The 16,956-nt window shown below is 29.7% G+C and overlaps 2 protein-coding genes across 2 annotated transcripts; both read left to right on the top strand.

Moving 5' to 3' along the window:
• Positions 1–2,278: 2,278 nt before the first annotated feature.
• Positions 2,279–3,283, top strand: LOC145183156 (uncharacterized). The gene has a single exon (XM_090085269.1). The coding sequence runs from the start codon at positions 2,279–2,281 to the stop codon at positions 3,281–3,283; it is 1,005 nt and encodes a 334-aa protein (XP_089941395.1).
• An 8,335-nt stretch (positions 3,284–11,618) lies between these two features.
• LOC149890439 (N-acetyllactosaminide beta-1,3-N-acetylglucosaminyltransferase 4-like) lies at positions 11,619–12,973 on the top strand. Its single transcript, XM_090085412.1, has 2 exons — positions 11,619–12,577; positions 12,732–12,973. Exons 1-2 carry the CDS (start codon positions 11,626–11,628, stop codon positions 12,914–12,916), a joined length of 1,137 nt encoding a protein of 378 aa, XP_089941538.1. The 5' UTR covers positions 11,619–11,625; the 3' UTR covers positions 12,917–12,973.
• The last annotated feature ends 3,983 nt before the right edge of the window (positions 12,974–16,956 follow it).

Here is a 16,956-nt window from a genome sequence, read left to right as displayed (position 1 = left end):
CAAATGATTAAAGCACCAATATAGTTAGGAAACCATCATGATCCCACAATAAATCATCGTGATCCCACAGTAAAAAACAAGTTTTCTAAATTTAAAAAAAAAAACCTCCTGATAAAGGTTTCGATTCATTACTGTAAATGGTTAGAACAGAAATTTCGGCAGAAACAGAATTAAAGCTTGTTGAAGCCGAAAGTTTCCATTCACCACAATTATCGGCAACATTTCAACTGGACGAAATTTTAATTTCATAATAAGTATTTATTACTAATTAAAAAAGTGTTCTTGCCTGAATTTTAATTGAATCAACCACAATTGTTATAATTATTTAAAGAAAGAATAACAAGAAAAACTCAAAAAAAATATTCCTTCTTCTTTAAAAAATGAATATGCTTTTGAGTGCTTTTGTTTTTATTTAAAAAAAAAAAACAGCTGAATTGTCCTCCTAACCGGCTAAGCCGTTCTTAACAACTTAATCTTATAAATGGCGTTTGAAATCTATTTTTAATTTTTATTAATATCTTAATAAGTAGATTAACAAAATATATTGCAAAATAAGTAAAAATATTTTTTTTAAACTTAACATTTAGTTATATCTAAAGCACAATATCGTAAAATATTGAAAATATTTATCGTATTACATCGTTATACATTTTTAACGTAAAAGAAAATCGATATTTATCGCTAATAACGATACGATACAGAAATGGTATCGCTTACATCAAAACGCAAACGATATTTTATCGAAATCATACTGAAACGTATAGGATCATGTTAAATTATATCACGTTTTAAAATGAATGCGCCTCCCGTTCCCAGTTCATCTTAATATCTGGAACGCGAATTTACGAATAAATGAGACAAATATTTTCTCGACAGAGAATCCTTGATTACGTCCGAAAACAATGTAAAGAAAAAGATTTTTTTTCTTAAAACAATTTTTCTTAATTTAAAACTTCTTTCATGCAAAATATTTTTCTTTAAAAAGTAAATAAATGTAAATAAATATAAATACACTGTTCAACTAATTTAGAACAACTCTAGATTAAAATGCTTTTTCAGGAAACAAAATGCTTTTCCAGGAAACAAAATGCTTTTCCAGGAAACAAAATGCATAAAAATAATGATAACACAACTTTAACTAAAAACCTTAAACATTACATACCTTTATTCTATAAATGTTAAATACCTATATTCTATAAAACCTATATTCTATTTGTTAAATAAATGTGGATTATATTCTTGTTTTATTTTTCTTTGTAACGACTCTCTTTTAACTGTTTTTTTGTATGAATAGGGGAGATGGGGGCGCATTGATCGCCGGGGCAGTATGATCTTTTGGCTTTTACTCGTTCATTTTTGCCTTACTAGAAGTGAGGTTGCAATTTAATTAACCATAATGCTTCCCTAATTGATTATTCGTAATATTTTTTCATAAGGTTATCAGCGTCAAAAAAAATAAAGAAAATATTGTTTTTCGTCATAAAAAGTGATTTTTTTAAATCGTACTATAATTCAAATATATTTTTATTTAGATGTCTGTATGGGTTAACAACAATTTTATTTTAAATTTGTAAGTGTTAGGTGTATAATATAATATATAATTTTTATTTGGCTGTAATTTATACAGTAGATATTGCTATCAATATGTTACCTATACCTATAGGGGTACATTGATCTTTGACTATGCGGGGCCCATTGATCGGAGGATCAAAGTGCCCCATAGAAGACGAAGTGCCCCATGTTTTTGTTTATAAGCAATACAGTTAAACGAATGGAATTGTATTTATAATTTAAAAAAAAACTATATATAAACAAACAATAGCTTTTAGCATTTCATTTTTTAAATCTACTTATGTTATAAGCTAGTAATAATAATACTATTATTTTATATTATCAAAAGAATAATATTTAACATAATAATTAAAAAATTTTTAACATAATATTATTATGTTAAATATTAGCATTTATTAAAAACATATGTTTTTATTGATATATTTTTTTACAGATCTTAAAATGGTTAGAAATAGAATTAAAAAAACAAATAAAATTGCTATACCAAGTGAAACAATGAAAGTAGCTGTTAATAAAGTTTAAAAAAGAAACACAACTGAATGCTGTAGCACGTCAGTTTAACATAGATAGAATGACTTTAAAAAGATATTGTCGTAAAAAGAGGCTTAATCCAAATGAAGCTTTCAAGCCTAACTACAACAATAGACAAGTTTTTACAGCAGAAGATGAAAAAAGTTTATCAAGTTATTTACTAATTGCATCATAAATGAACTATGGCCTTTCAACTAGGTCAACGCGATTATTGGCATATGAATTTGCTTTAAAAAACAATAAGATATGCCCATCATCATGGTTCAAAAATAAAATTGCAGGCATTGATTGGTTGCAAGGTTTTATGAAAAGACAACCAGAGTTGTCTCTACGAACACCTGAAGCAACGAGCTTCGCTCGATCAACAGCTTTTAACAAACACACTGTAAGAGAGTTTTTTCAAAATCTTAAAACGGTAAGAAATCGATATAAATATAATCCTAACTGTATATATAATGTTGATGAAACTGGTTTAACAACCGTTCAAAAGCCGGTAAAGGTTTTAGCTGGTAGAGGAAGCAAACAAGTTGGAAGAATCACATCTGCAGAACGAGGAACATTGGTAACTGCATGTTGTGCCTCTAATGCTATTGGAAATTCCATTCCTCCATTATTTATTTTTCCTAAGGTAAAGTTTCATGATTACATGATTAAGGAAGGACCTCCTGGATGTGTGGGATTTGCAAATCCTTCTGGTTGGATGAACTCAGAAATTTTCATAGAATGGATTAAACATTTTGTTAAATATTCAAACTGTTCTCAGGAATCTCCAGTTTTGTTACTTCTCGACAGTCATGAAAGTCATATTTCTGTTAAAGGCTTGGAGCTTGCAATTCAACACGGATTTACAATGATAAGTTTTCCTCCCCATTGCAGCCATAAATTGCAGCCATTAGATAGAACTGTTTTTGGACCATTGAAAAGGTTTTACAATTCTGCATGTGATAATTGGATGGTTTCAAACCCAAGACCAATGACCATTTATGATATTGTTTCAATAGTTCGAGAACCGTATACAAAAGCTTTCTCACCATCTAATATACAGACAGGATTTAGAGTAGCTGGCATTGAGCCATTCAATTCTGAAATTTTCAAAGATGACGAATATTTACCATCATCAGTTACAGAGAGCTGCTCCAGATACAGTTACTATCACTCCTGTCAACAACATGGAATCTGAAATGATACCAGCACATGTTAATCACATAGAGTCTGAAATAACTATAGTAAATATTGAAACAAGTATTTTAAACAAAGTGTCAACAAGTGTTGCTTCTATAATCTCACCTGAGGTTTTAAAACCTTACCCAAAAGCATCTGCCAGAAAAAAAAATGTTAAAAGTAGGCAGTTAAAAACAAGGATCTTGACTGATACTCCTGTCAGAAATGAAATTCGTTTGTCAAAAGAAAAGAAAATTTTGAAGCAAACCAAAAATCAACAAAAAGTCTCCACAAAAGATAAGAAAGAAACTAAGAATTACTTGCTTAGGAATAAAAAACAATGTAAACCAAAAGCTGCTTCACAACTTGACTTTCACAAATGATGAAATATTCTTAATCAAAATATTGTACTTTTAACAAGTTTTGTAAACTTAAAATTTGTATTCTTATTTCAGTCTTAATATTTCAGTTCTTATAAATTTCAAGTTGTTGTAAAGTTTTAAACGTATATAAAGTTGGTAGCTTATAGCTGCTGTGATTTATACATTTTTTAATTAAAAGTTAGACTAGTGGGTTTAACTGCTATATTTAAAAAATAATTTAAAAATTTAGATGTATTATATGTTATACAATATTACCCTTTGACTAAATTATTTACAAGATTTAGTTATAGAAGTGTTAAACGTTTAGATAATATTACGCATATAAGATCAATGTGCCCCAAGTCGGAGATCATAGTACCCCATAGTTTGGGGTACATTGATCTTTTGAGAGGGTTGTTTAAAAGTTAAAATTATTCATGTTTATCATTTTTTTAAATCAAAATATTTATATATTCCAAAAGCCAGATAGTTCTACATGTGTTTCGTAGTTAATAAGTTTTTACATCTCTTTCAGGTTCTGCGCAATTTTCAAAACACTGCTATGGCGATCAATGCGCCCCCATCTCCCCTACAAAACAGTATAAAAATAAAAACATTTCAAAACAAACGGAATATTTCAACACCGTTAACCTGTAAAGCAGCAACTTTATCAGAAACTGTTCATTTCGAATCAGAGTTTTCACTTAGGAAAGCGAAACTGCTTTATAACTAGTCCTTTATGTTACATACAATACTACAAATGTTATTTGGTAGAAGCTTACAGCAAAACTATTGCTGAAAGAATCGCACGCATTAAACATAAAATAAATATAAATATAAATTTTCAAACAAAATAAAATGATTAGTTAATGCTGAAACAACACAAAGTGAATTACGTAAAAAGTATAAAAATGTCAGAAGCTGATTTTTTTATAATTTTAAGTTAATGATGACTCAAAAACACACCCCGGAAGATTCAGATAGTAAGCCTGGAAGGTTCGGATGTTCGGAAGATTCAGGGAATAAGCAAAATATGAGAAGTTTTTTTCAATGGTTATCAAACTTTTGGTTGTCAGACGATTAAAATAAATGCATACCAACCAAACTGAGACAAAGGGGTGACAAACACTTAATATTTTGAGGGTACTTTCCAGGATTTTTAGAACTGAAACCACTCTATCTTACAGTAAGTATAATTTAAAAATACATATATATTTCAATTCAGGAGAATCAAATTCCGCCTTTTGCAGATAAATATGCCTCTACAGTAGATGTTCCAACAGGCAAATGACCCCAAACACACATCAAAACTCATTAAGCAATGGTTTGATGTAAATATAATAACTGTAATACAATGACAAACAAAATTTTCCAGCCTAAATGCTGAGGATTTATGGAAACTCTGATGATAAAGCACCATTGTCTGTTTAGTTGAGTAATGCTGAAGCTTAATTTAAAAACCTCAGTAAATACATTCCGATTAAAATATCATTTTGACTAATCCAAGTGATATCCCCCCGACTGATTCAATACTAAATAGTATTACGATCTGTAATTCCTTCAGGCTCATTTTTTAGTTATAAAAAATTATGTAAACTAAGTTAAAGCCATATGAAACTTAATAATAGAAAACAGAACTTTTTAAATAACGTGGGCTAAGAGGAATTTTTATTGATTATCATTTTAAATTATATTGCTATTTTATTCTTTTTTTTTTTTACTTATTTTGTTTAGAATATTTGTCTTTGTAATCTTAAGTAGGATTACCTTAAAAGTTAATGTCAGTTTTTAGCTCAATGAATGAACAAATGAGTAACCTTTCTCAAAGGACTCCTCAAATAATTAAAACTAACTGAAAAACTAAATTAAAACTATTTTGTGAGACTGCTCAAGTACTGATCGTTTGCCCGGTATTGAAGATTGAGTTGTGAATCAAAAACGACTTCTATGTTAGAAAATGCGACCGCTTCCATATTTTGACAGAAACAAGGAAGCTTAAAACCTACCTCATCATTTTTTTACGTGGTTAAAAATGTTGCCATTGAATTTTATCAAGTTTTAAATTATTCTGAAGTTCGATTAAAAAAATTCAATAGAACTCAAAAAATTCGCTTCTAAATGTACGTTTTTATAAATGCTATTAAAGCTGAACAATTATCTTGTGTACTTTTAAAAATGATTTATACATTCTCAAGTATTAGTCTGTGTCGTATATTTATGTTTTCTATTTATTATATAATTAAATTTTTTAAACTACATTTTCCATAATTTGAAAACTTTTAATACTTTCCATCAATTAGTTTTTCAAATTCATAAAAATAATGTAATAAATATTATTGCCAATAAATTTTGCCAATATTTTATCAACTGATTTATTTATTATATTTATATATCATATTTATTTTTACATATTATTGTTTCTATTTATCATATTAATTTGTTAAAGTGACTTATGATATTATTTATTATGTTGTTTTATTATACTTGTATGTTTAATATGATTATTATTTTACACATATTTATTTAGCATACTTATTTAACATACTATGTAACCTATTTATCAATTTTAAAGCTTATACTTATTACAATTTTTTGTTTCTTTTCTTTATTTGTTATATTTGTTGTTTATATTCTTTATTTACTATGCTTATTTGTTTATTTTCTTGATTTAGTCATTGTTTTGTTAAGCCGTTATATTCCTTTATCATATTTTATTACTATATTTATTTATTATAATTATTTATTATATTTAATTATTGTATTTATTTTTTATTTTTATTGATTATGTTTAATTATTATATTTCTTTACTATATTTATTTTTTATGTGTGTTTATTATGTTTATTTATTATATTTACTTATTTATCATACAGTAAACTCATGATTTATCTTTTTAACCAGTTGATAAATTTATTAAGTCTATTCCTCATAGATGTATTAAGGTTGTGAAGAGCAATAAATGCTATCAATTACTGAACTGATATGCTTTTGATAATATATCCGATATGCTTTTGATACTTTTAAAAGTTCCTTAGTAGCGCAACTCCGAGCAAAACTTCTTATTTTTTGACGCCAAAATCGCCATATTGGAAAGCCTCAAAAATTTTAATCCCATAAGTTTTGCTTTAAGTTCTGTTTTTCGGCTTATCGCTTTATCGCTTTATCGCACATATCAGATTTCATTGTTCTGGGGCTTTCCAATATGGCGATTTTGGTGTGAATTTTGAAATTAGAGATGCGCTATCCAGTTATTATAGAGATCAGTGGTAGCGTACTATAATGCTTTTATTAGTTTTAATATGTGTTTTGGTGGAGAGCGCATTTAATTTTGCTAAACTTATTTAAAAAAAATTTTTTTTTTTAAATCTGTCCAACCATTGCTTCTTTAACAAGGTTTATCATTGTAAAAGAGATCGATGATGGTTTCTGAAAGCATCAATGCTTTGCCTCGTGAATTTTGTTCTGCATTTTCAAATTCACCCACATAATCAACTTTTTTTCAAAATCCAAGTTTTTTAAATCAAAGGTTTCTTTGTGAAAATTTCCGGTTTTTAAATTTAGAATCTTCAATAAATAGACTCTGATTAAGATACCACTTCGATTAATCCAAGTGGCATTCCTCCGATTGATTCAGAATAAAGTGACTAAATGATATTGCGATCCGTAATTCCTTCAGGCCCATTAGTTAAGCCATAACAAATTAGGTAAGGTAAATTAAAGCCATACGAAATGTAATAATAGAAAAATTTTTTTTTCGAACGTGGGCTGAGAAGTATTATTGTTGATTATCATTTTTAATTACACTGCCATTTTATTCATTTTTTTTTACTTATTTTGTTTAGATTATTTGTCTTTGTAATCTTAAGTAGGATTACCTCAAATGTTGATGCAAGTTTTTAGCTCAATTAATGAGCAAATGAGTAATCTTTCTGAAAAGATTTTTCAAATAATTGAGACCAACTATATTTTGTGACACTGCTCAAGTACTGATGGTGTGTCAAGCATTAAAGATTGAGTTGTGTGGTTAAAAATTACACTTATTTATTATATTTATTTATTTTTTGTTCTTTACATTTTTTTACTTATGAACACTTTATGAAACTTATTTTGTTACTTTCGGTCACTGAGCTACAATTAGATTTCAAACCGTTAGGGTTTTGGTCTCAAACTAACCCTATAAATAGAAAAATCGTGATAATAAAAGAAAAATTCTGTACAAAATTTTTATAAATAAATGAAAAAATGTTATACAGTTGTACGCTACGGAATTTCAGCCACAAAGCGGTAACATTTAATAATGCACCTATTTACATTGTTAATTTATTGACATTTAACGTAAGGCTAGTTGAAGTCTCGATTACCTCTAGGTCATCGATGACAGAAATACAAAATATTGAAGAATGTTCACTACAATGTTTTATAATTTTGTAAAAAATAAATTTAGGGAGGATGGGGAGGGTGGGGAAGGTAAGAATGTGGGAAGGAGATCACTATTCCCATTTACACTAGTGGCCGTAGGAATGGACACCCCCGTAATTTTTACCATTTCACTTAGAAAAGTTGACATATTATGCATTTGGTGGATTTAATTATTTATTTTTATATTTAAACCACGTCATCTATTATTTGGCTTATAGGAAATCGTAAATTTTAATCGTTTATATCAATTTTAAACACAATTATGGATTATTGTTGTTAATTGGTGTCAAAAGTGAGTCATTGCTTCGCTAATGGGTTTCTCCAGTAAAAGGTGAATGTCTTATTACTTTTGTGCTTTTATGAAAATTAGTCTATTTATTGTGATGACTAATAGTTAATTACGTTATTAATTAACATTTTTATCCATAAATCTTTTAAGCTATAAATACAAGATCATTGTTTTGTAGTCATTTAGTTGAGTTTCAACAATTGCTGGTGAAAAGTCGACAGTGCTCTTGAAGATTTAGTGTGTTTTTTAAAATTGTACTTTTATTTACAATGGCGAAAGAATATTGGTCACCTACAAAGCGATGGAAAGCTGTTACATTACGTGGAGAAGGCTATTAGTACATGGAAATCGCCAAAAAGTTGGGAAATGGAGCAACAAAATCTGGAGTGAGGAAGGTGAGCGAAAGGTTTAAAGCAACCAATACCTTCAAAAATATGCCAAGAAATGGAAAAATTAAGAAGACAACTGCCAACGATGGCAGGATGATAATGAGGCTTGCACTTAAGAACCGAAGAGCAACTTCAGCTGAAATTAAAAATGATTTAGAGGCCGCCGGAGTTTTGGTTAGTTCAAGAACAATTTGCCGAAGGCTTTTGAAAATGGTTTAAAAGCAAGAAGACCCTGAAAAAAACCATATTTAAACAAAAACAACAAAAGAATCGTTTGATTTGGGCAAAAGAACACAAGGAGTGGACAAAGAAAGACTGGGCAAAAGTTATTTGGAGTGATGAAAGCAAAATTTTCATTTTTGGAAGTGATGAAATCAATTATGTGAGAAGAAGGCCCGGTGAAGATCTTTTACCTGAGTGCACATTGGTTACAATAAAGCATCCCATAAGTGTAATGGTGTGGGGATGCATGACCAGAGATGCTGTGGGTCGTATCCACATTGTGGATGGTATTTTAAACGCCAAAAAATATCAAGAAAACATATTAGAAGCCAAATTACTCCCATCGACTGATGATTTGTTTGAGGGCAAAACAGAAACCTGTGTGTTCCAGCAGGACAGTGCTACATGTCACACCGCAAAAACTGTCAAAAACTGGTTTAAAGCTAAAATGATAAACGTTTTGAAGTGGCCTGGAAACAGTCTGGACCTGAATCCGATTGAAAACCTGTGGTCTTGACTGAAAAAACTTGTAAGGAAAGAAAAACCTGGTAACTGATAATCAAGTCCTGGTTTCACGTGATCAGCACTGAAGATTTGGGCAATTTAGTGGACTCAAAGCCTCGTAGGATTGCTGCAGTAATAAAAAATAATGGATATCCAACAAAATATTAAGTTTTTTTTTTTACAAGCCATTTTTTTAATAACATGTTTGGAAAGCTGTAAAACGTAAATTTACCATAATTTGTCACTTTGCCATTAAATTGTTATATTTTTGTATTAAATTTGTGAATTTTAATCAAAACTTTAGTTTTTTTTAGATCTAAACATATCAAAAAATAATAATCAATATAGAAAACCGCATAAATATGGTTATTTTCTTTTAAAAAACACACCAAAGTGAAGTTTTCATACATTTTGAAGGGATGTCCATTCCTATGGCCACTAGTGTAGTATTTGTTTATATTATAAAAAAAATGTTACAAGAGCATAAAAAGATATAAAGACGAAAAATAAATATTTTTAATTCCTTAACCAGTATGTCACAGACCATACGTCACAGGCTACACGTCACAGACCATACGTCACAGAACACGTCACAGACTCGTGTTCAAATTATTCCTGGGGCAAATGCTATAAACAATTCGAAGTTTTTTTCGAGAAAAAAAATCTTTCTTAACAACGCAATTTTTTAAGTAAACTATTTTTACGTAAAAAAATGTGTAAACTCGATGAATTTATCGCTGTTTGTATTTTTTTCAGCAATTGCTATAAAGCATAAAACGTATACGTCACTAAAATTCACGCACTTTTTTTATTCGTAATACGTCGTTGAAAACAACAATTTTTTTTTAAATTTTATTAAGTAGGCCTACTTAATAAATTTTATTAGCTATCAAGTAGGCTATGCTGTCTATTCTATTTTTATAAATATTTTTACATTCTAGTATTTGGTGTTTAAAAAAACTGTGTAAAATTAAAATAGGAACACGGATTTAATTTTTTCGGATGAAGACTTTGAAGATTTTGAAGTTTGTACAAACATCTTTTGTACAAAAAGAGATATTAAAATCAGGAACATCGATTCCAGGTACATTTATTGACTTCCTGTCAACAATGTCTAAAACAACATTATCTAATTCTGTGAGTTGTCTCCCTGCAGCACCTTTAAATATATATATATATATATATATATATATATATATATATATATATATATATATATATATATATATATATATATATATATATATATATATATATATATATATATATATATATATATATATATTACATATATATAAAATTGATATACACTATAAAATATCTAAAATAGAGATCAAAAATCTATCTGAAGTTTTTTTTCGAAAAACGCATTTTTTATCTCAAAAAGTGATTCCCTTGTTCGTTTATAGCATTGGATTTAATAGCGAAGTTTTTATCTTAAAAACGGAATTTTTTGAATGTTTATAGCAATGGGCTTTTTTTTTCTTCGCTTTTTTACGGTAAAAACTTCGTGTTTTATGTTTATAACATTGGCCCCATGATAATTTAATTGTTTCGTTTACAAAATTGCAAAATGCTGTATATCGAAGTCTACTTCATCATTTACTCGAATAAAATAGACTAATTACTTTATGCAATTTTTTTTCTATAAATATTTATATAAATATTGGCGGTTTTCAAGGTTTAAGATAAAATTTTTTAAATATTAAAAGAATGATTAAGATCAATTCCCTAATTTTAAGTAAAGATTTGAGTTTAATTTTGGAAACGTCTATCAATTTATTGACTACATGCTTATGGTATCTGCTAATAAAAGTTTGAAATGCTGAAAAACTTATATAGATTATTATTAAAATTTTTATATATTAAATATCATGAATTTTTTTTATATTAACATACTATAATGTTAATAATATTAATATAAACTTTTATTAACAAAGGCAAATACTTCTTTTTAAACTTTTAAAACGAATCCAAAACATTAATATATATATATATATATATATATATATATATATATATATATATATATATATATATGTATATATATATATATATATATATATATATATATATATATATATATATATATATATATACATATACATATACATATACATATACAATATGGTTTCGTAAAACTTTAAACTTCTATTTTTATTTCTAAGATTACAAAGATGTATGGAATTAGAATCAAATATCTGATTATGGGTTCAATGATTTTGGGCATTTTACTCACAAGTATTGAATTAATACAACTGAAGACGGAGTTTGCAAAATATTCTGAGTTGATTGCTCTTTCAAAGGGAGTTGTCCTTGAGATCAATTCAACAGCAGGACAAAATATCGCATCTTTTATAATAAATGCAGAGCTTCAGCTTCTAAAATCAAACTCGCCAACAACCACCCCAACCACAGCCCCGTCAAGTACAACCCCTTCAAGCACAACCCCCTTAAGAATTATCCCAAAAGAGAACCTTGCTAAAGAAAGAGACGCACTTTCGCATATCATATTTGATTCTGTTGAAAAAGATAATGCTACAATCTATACAACTGTGATTATAATCTCTTCTTATGTGAAGCATCGAAATCGAAGAGACAGAATCCGACAGTCATGGGGGAACTCTTCCAACTGGAATGCCGTTGAAAAGTATAAGATAGTTTTCGTTGTAGGAAGGGTACCCGACGCAAAGCCCATGATGGAAATAGCGGAAGAAGCAAAAATGCAGAAAGATATTGTTTACATTGACGTGTTTGAAGATTTTTACTTGTTGACTAAAAAAGTCATCATAGGACTAATTTGGGCCAAGCATAACATCAACTTTAAAGCTGTTTTAAAAGGAGACGACGATACTTTTATGAACATGGATAACGTTATAGAGTTTGTCAAAAGCAACATTGAAGGAGACGGCTACTTTGGAAATAAAATCGATAAGGCTCACGTCAGAAGAACCGGTCGATACAAGGTACCAAAAGAAGAGCATGAAAGCGACTACTACTCCCCGTACTGCTCCGGTGCAGGGTTTTTCCTGTCAAACTCCACCATTCGCAAAATGATTCCATTTTTTGATTTGGATAAAGTATGGCGAATCGATGACGCGTATGTTGGAGAAATTGTATTTCTAGCAGGTAATTTTAGTCTTTTCCTTCGCAAAAAAAATTTAGCGATAAAACTTTGTTAACGATAAAAAATTTGTTGAGGTTTTTCGTTTTTTAACAACGTATTTTAACAAAAAGTTTGGTAAGCAACTTTTTATTGAACCGAAATAAACTGGCTCTTTAGGAATTACAGCACGCAGCGCAAAAGGTTTTTACATGGAAAACGAGTCGTGTCGTTATATGAAAAATACCATTGTTTCTCATCCCGGAGACGATCCTGATTGTAACGATTTTCTGTTAAGAAGATCCTTAATTGACAACGGTAAACTCCCAAGGGATCAAAAACTTGAAAATAAGGAGTGTTGTTGATTTTAAGTAACATTTACTTATATTATTAGATGTTGTATTTGTAGTGTGGTTGATGAAAGACTGGGTAAAAAAGTTTGTGTTTTTTTTTAAACCTGTGGTTAGTTTTGTACGCCTCAAAACCTTCAATTAATTGCAGCCAGTATTGCGTATCTTTCTAGCTACTTGGTTTTGAATAAGAAAATGTTCCAGCTGGGCTGACAGGGTTTGCTTCTGTAATGCAACACACGAGTGTTGCTTAAAGATACTTATGTATAAAGGCTGCCACCACCCTTCCGAACACTAGTGGAAGTATTATACACTTTCCACTAAGGATGACACCGTTACGTACAGGTTAAGAATACACGGGCTGTCTTTATTTTTCTTTTCGGGTTGGTATTTTTCTTTTCGGGTTGGTATTTCAGGTTTCATGCCAGGTTTTAGAGAATATACAGCTGTGAAAAATAAAATAGCACCACCACCAAAAATTGGTTGAAATTAGAATTTTTAACTATTTTTGATAGTTTGAAAATCTTTTAAATGCATATTTAAAAGTAAAATGGCTTATAATTTTTATAAAAAACAAAATATACAAGTTTTAATATATAGTATTCATTTATTAAACAAAAATTCAAAAAAATCAAATAAAATGCGAAAAAAATAATCGCACCACAGCTTTAATGTGTACTTTAAAATAAGGAAATATTATGAGATCAATTGTTTTAAACATTTTACAATGAATATTAGTTATTTCTTAACATATTAGTATTTTGTAGCGTGACCTTTATTAGCAATGACGGCTACACAACGTCTTGGCATCGAGTTAACCAAGTCCTGACATCGCTTTAGCGGAATTTCGCTCCATGTCCTGTTGGAACACCCAGGACAATAGCATTTCATAGTCTGCATACGGCAACATCACTTTATTCAATATAACAACATAAACGTGTTTGTCCATAATAGTAGTAATGTGATGAATGGGCCCTACTCCGAAATAAGAAAAGCATTCCCATATCATTATACTATAACCTCCGTGTTTAATAGTTTTGATAGTATACTTTGGATTGTATTCTGCATTCGGCGATCTTCTGACATACGCCCGAGAGCCTTTTCCACCATAAAGCACAATCTTTCTTTCGTCTGTCCATAAAACATTCCTCCATTTTTTGAGTGGCCAATTTGAGTGTTTTTTAGCAAACGCAATACGCTTTACAACATGTCTGGCACTTAGAAGTGGAACTTTTCTGGAGCTACAGGCTTTTAATCCATTAACTCGCAGACAACTCCGAACTGTTTGTACTGTTGCATCGATGTTAAAGTCCTTTTTCATCTCGGTAGCTATTTTAAAAGGTTCCTTTTTAGCCTGTCGGACTAAGCGATTGGCCAGCAATGTTGAAATAGAACGTTTTCGACCACGTGTTTCAGGCTTTTCTTGAAATTTTATGGCATTTCTTATCATTTTATTGGAACACTCAACTAAACGACCAACTTCTCTATAAGATTTCCCTGCTGATACCAACTTTCGGATCAGTTTTCATTTTTCTGCACTACAATGTTTTCCGCGTCCCATTTTTATATGTAAATGTCTCCTACTAATACGCACTAACATAAACCGATTAAAACAGCAAAAAAAACCCCAACGCTTGCTATTTTCAAAATTATTTTTACCGTTACCAGAGTATTTTACAACAAAAGAGTGCGTGGTGCGATGTTATTTTTCGGTCAGAATTGGCATTTTTGATTAAAATCGAGCAACACCAAGCAGTTTTTTTTCCCAAAATGATTTGTTTTAGAAAATAAACATGTTAGCTAATATTTTAAACAGCAAAGCTTTAAAAAAAATTTTATTTTGCATGGTGTTTTCTTAACAAAAAGGATAATACGCTTAGTGGTGCTATTTTATTTTTCGCAACTGTATACAAAGATAGAAAGAAAATAGGCAGTTAGCAGGCAACATATGTAGTAACTGCAAAGTATGCTGTGGGTAAGTTTATATGCTACTGGACCTAAACCTTGAGGCATTTACTGAGTTACCCAAAAAATTTTCCAGATAGTTGAGGACGGCACGACGATAAGTGAAAAATATTCTGGTCTGTTTTTTAAGGTTAAATTTGTATCAAAATGTGCAGATGCTATTGCAAATTCAACAACCGAACTAATATTGTCGAAAACGGATTGATATGAGAAACCATCCAATTTTATGTTTGTTTCAACTTTTTACAGTATTAAATAGGATTACTCTGGCAGAATGGTAAGCAATGATCTAGGAGATCATGTTGATTTATTAGGAGGACTTGTTGTTAGACTAAGAGCAGAATTCTAGCCAATCTTCCTCTATTTTTTTGCATGCTAATTGCTTGGTAGCTGCTTAGTAACTGCTTGGTATGTGTTGATCGTCTCAGATTTGGAATTGGTCTTTCGCTTCTGGATTGCAACATTTGTAGCGATGGTAACTTCGGCTTTGGGATTGAAGTCTGGCGTTGTTTAAGATACTACTACTTGATTGAGCTTAAATATTTACATTTTGAAGGTTGTTATTAATAGGTTAAGCCAGCTTGTATTTAGAAATTTTCATAGAACCTTTTTTTTTTATAGAACAATTCCAATTGGAATTGTTCTATGAAAAAAAAAATCGCTTAAGCGATTTCAAGGCTACTGCGTTTGCCTTACCCGTCCCCTTTGCGTAATTTTTACAAATTTACAAAATTTATTTACAAAATAATATACTTGTAGTAAATAAAAAGATGCCAAGGGAAAGAAAACATTCATCTCAAATTACTGCATGCTGAAGATTAAAAGATACCAATTTTAACTAAACTAAATGTAAAAAAAAAGAGAGAATGTTGATAGATTTTAGGTTTTTTAGCGAAATAAACGTTTATTTTTGCGAATGTGGTTTTACAGTTATTTTTTTTATCATGAACAATTATGAAAAGAAGTTTGACAATAACTACCTCAAATTTGTTTGCATGAGCAAAAAAGGTCTTTGGTGTTTCTTATATTGAGTTCATACGGAACCCAATTAAATAGTTTTTGCACCATGCCGTAAGACGGTTTGAAATCTCGCCTTGAGTTTGACATGACTCTTGGTCCAATGACGTCTCCAACTTAGCGTCTTCAAACATTACTAGGCTTCTTTCGGGTTCTTTGTTACTGGTGTCGAAAGCACTACTTTTAAAATACTGGAACCAGTACTTACATGTTTTTATTGATGGGGCATGTTCCCAATATACTTCACGTAGCAATCAACGTCCACCACCTGCACTTCTAAGTAAATCATAAAAGCAATGTTTCTTGTGAGTTATAGTTTTATTTTTGGCACAGATTTTCACATGGTTAGAGCACACAGAACCAGGAAATGATGATGCTTAAACATGAATATAGTAACAAGATGGTCTGATGCGATTAAATGCTAGTTACCAAATTTATGTACACCCCTCAAAGTTATTTTTACCTTCATTATAATGAATTCTGTGTGAAAAAAAAAGTTGTTGAGTTGATGAGTTTACTAAAACAATTCATCTTGGAGTTTTATTTATTAATTTATGTATTGGCAGGGTGTGTAAAGGCAGGGTGTGTAGCCATATTCAAGCTACTCCAATAATTAAAATTTTATGAAATAGATTTATTTGCAGAAACCAGACACCTAAGCTGGGTAGTCAAGCTAATGGTATACGTATCACACAATGTTTATTTTATTATTATTTTTGCTATTATAATTTTGAAATGAATAAATGAATATTGTAAAACATAAAATATTTCTCATTAAATTTTCTAAAATAGTTTTCTCATTGATTTTGGCTTCTCTATCCTTCAAAAAAGCCAGATACCAATATAAAAAGCCAGATATACAATAGCTTTTTTTTCTTGTGTACTGCGCCAGCTAAAAACGTTTCCAATTTTTGGATAAATGCATTTTGAAATCTCTGTTGTTTTGATAGAATCTCTGTTCTTGTGATAAAATCTTTAAAAATATTTATCTTCTCCGTCCAATTTTTTTCCCCCATATTTGTTCTTACGTTATTTAACAAACACGAACATTATTTTTTAAAACTGTTTCAATT

The sequence above is a fragment of the Hydra viridissima genome, unplaced genomic scaffold (assembly GCF_058129835.1).
Source record: "Hydra viridissima isolate aposymbiotic clone 2 unplaced genomic scaffold, HvirCarnegie_v1 scaffold_4, whole genome shotgun sequence".
In the NCBI taxonomy this organism is placed as follows: domain Eukaryota; kingdom Metazoa; phylum Cnidaria; class Hydrozoa; order Anthoathecata; family Hydridae; genus Hydra; species Hydra viridissima.
Note: the sequence above shows the minus strand (reverse complement) of the source record. Positions and strands in the feature narration are given on the sequence as shown.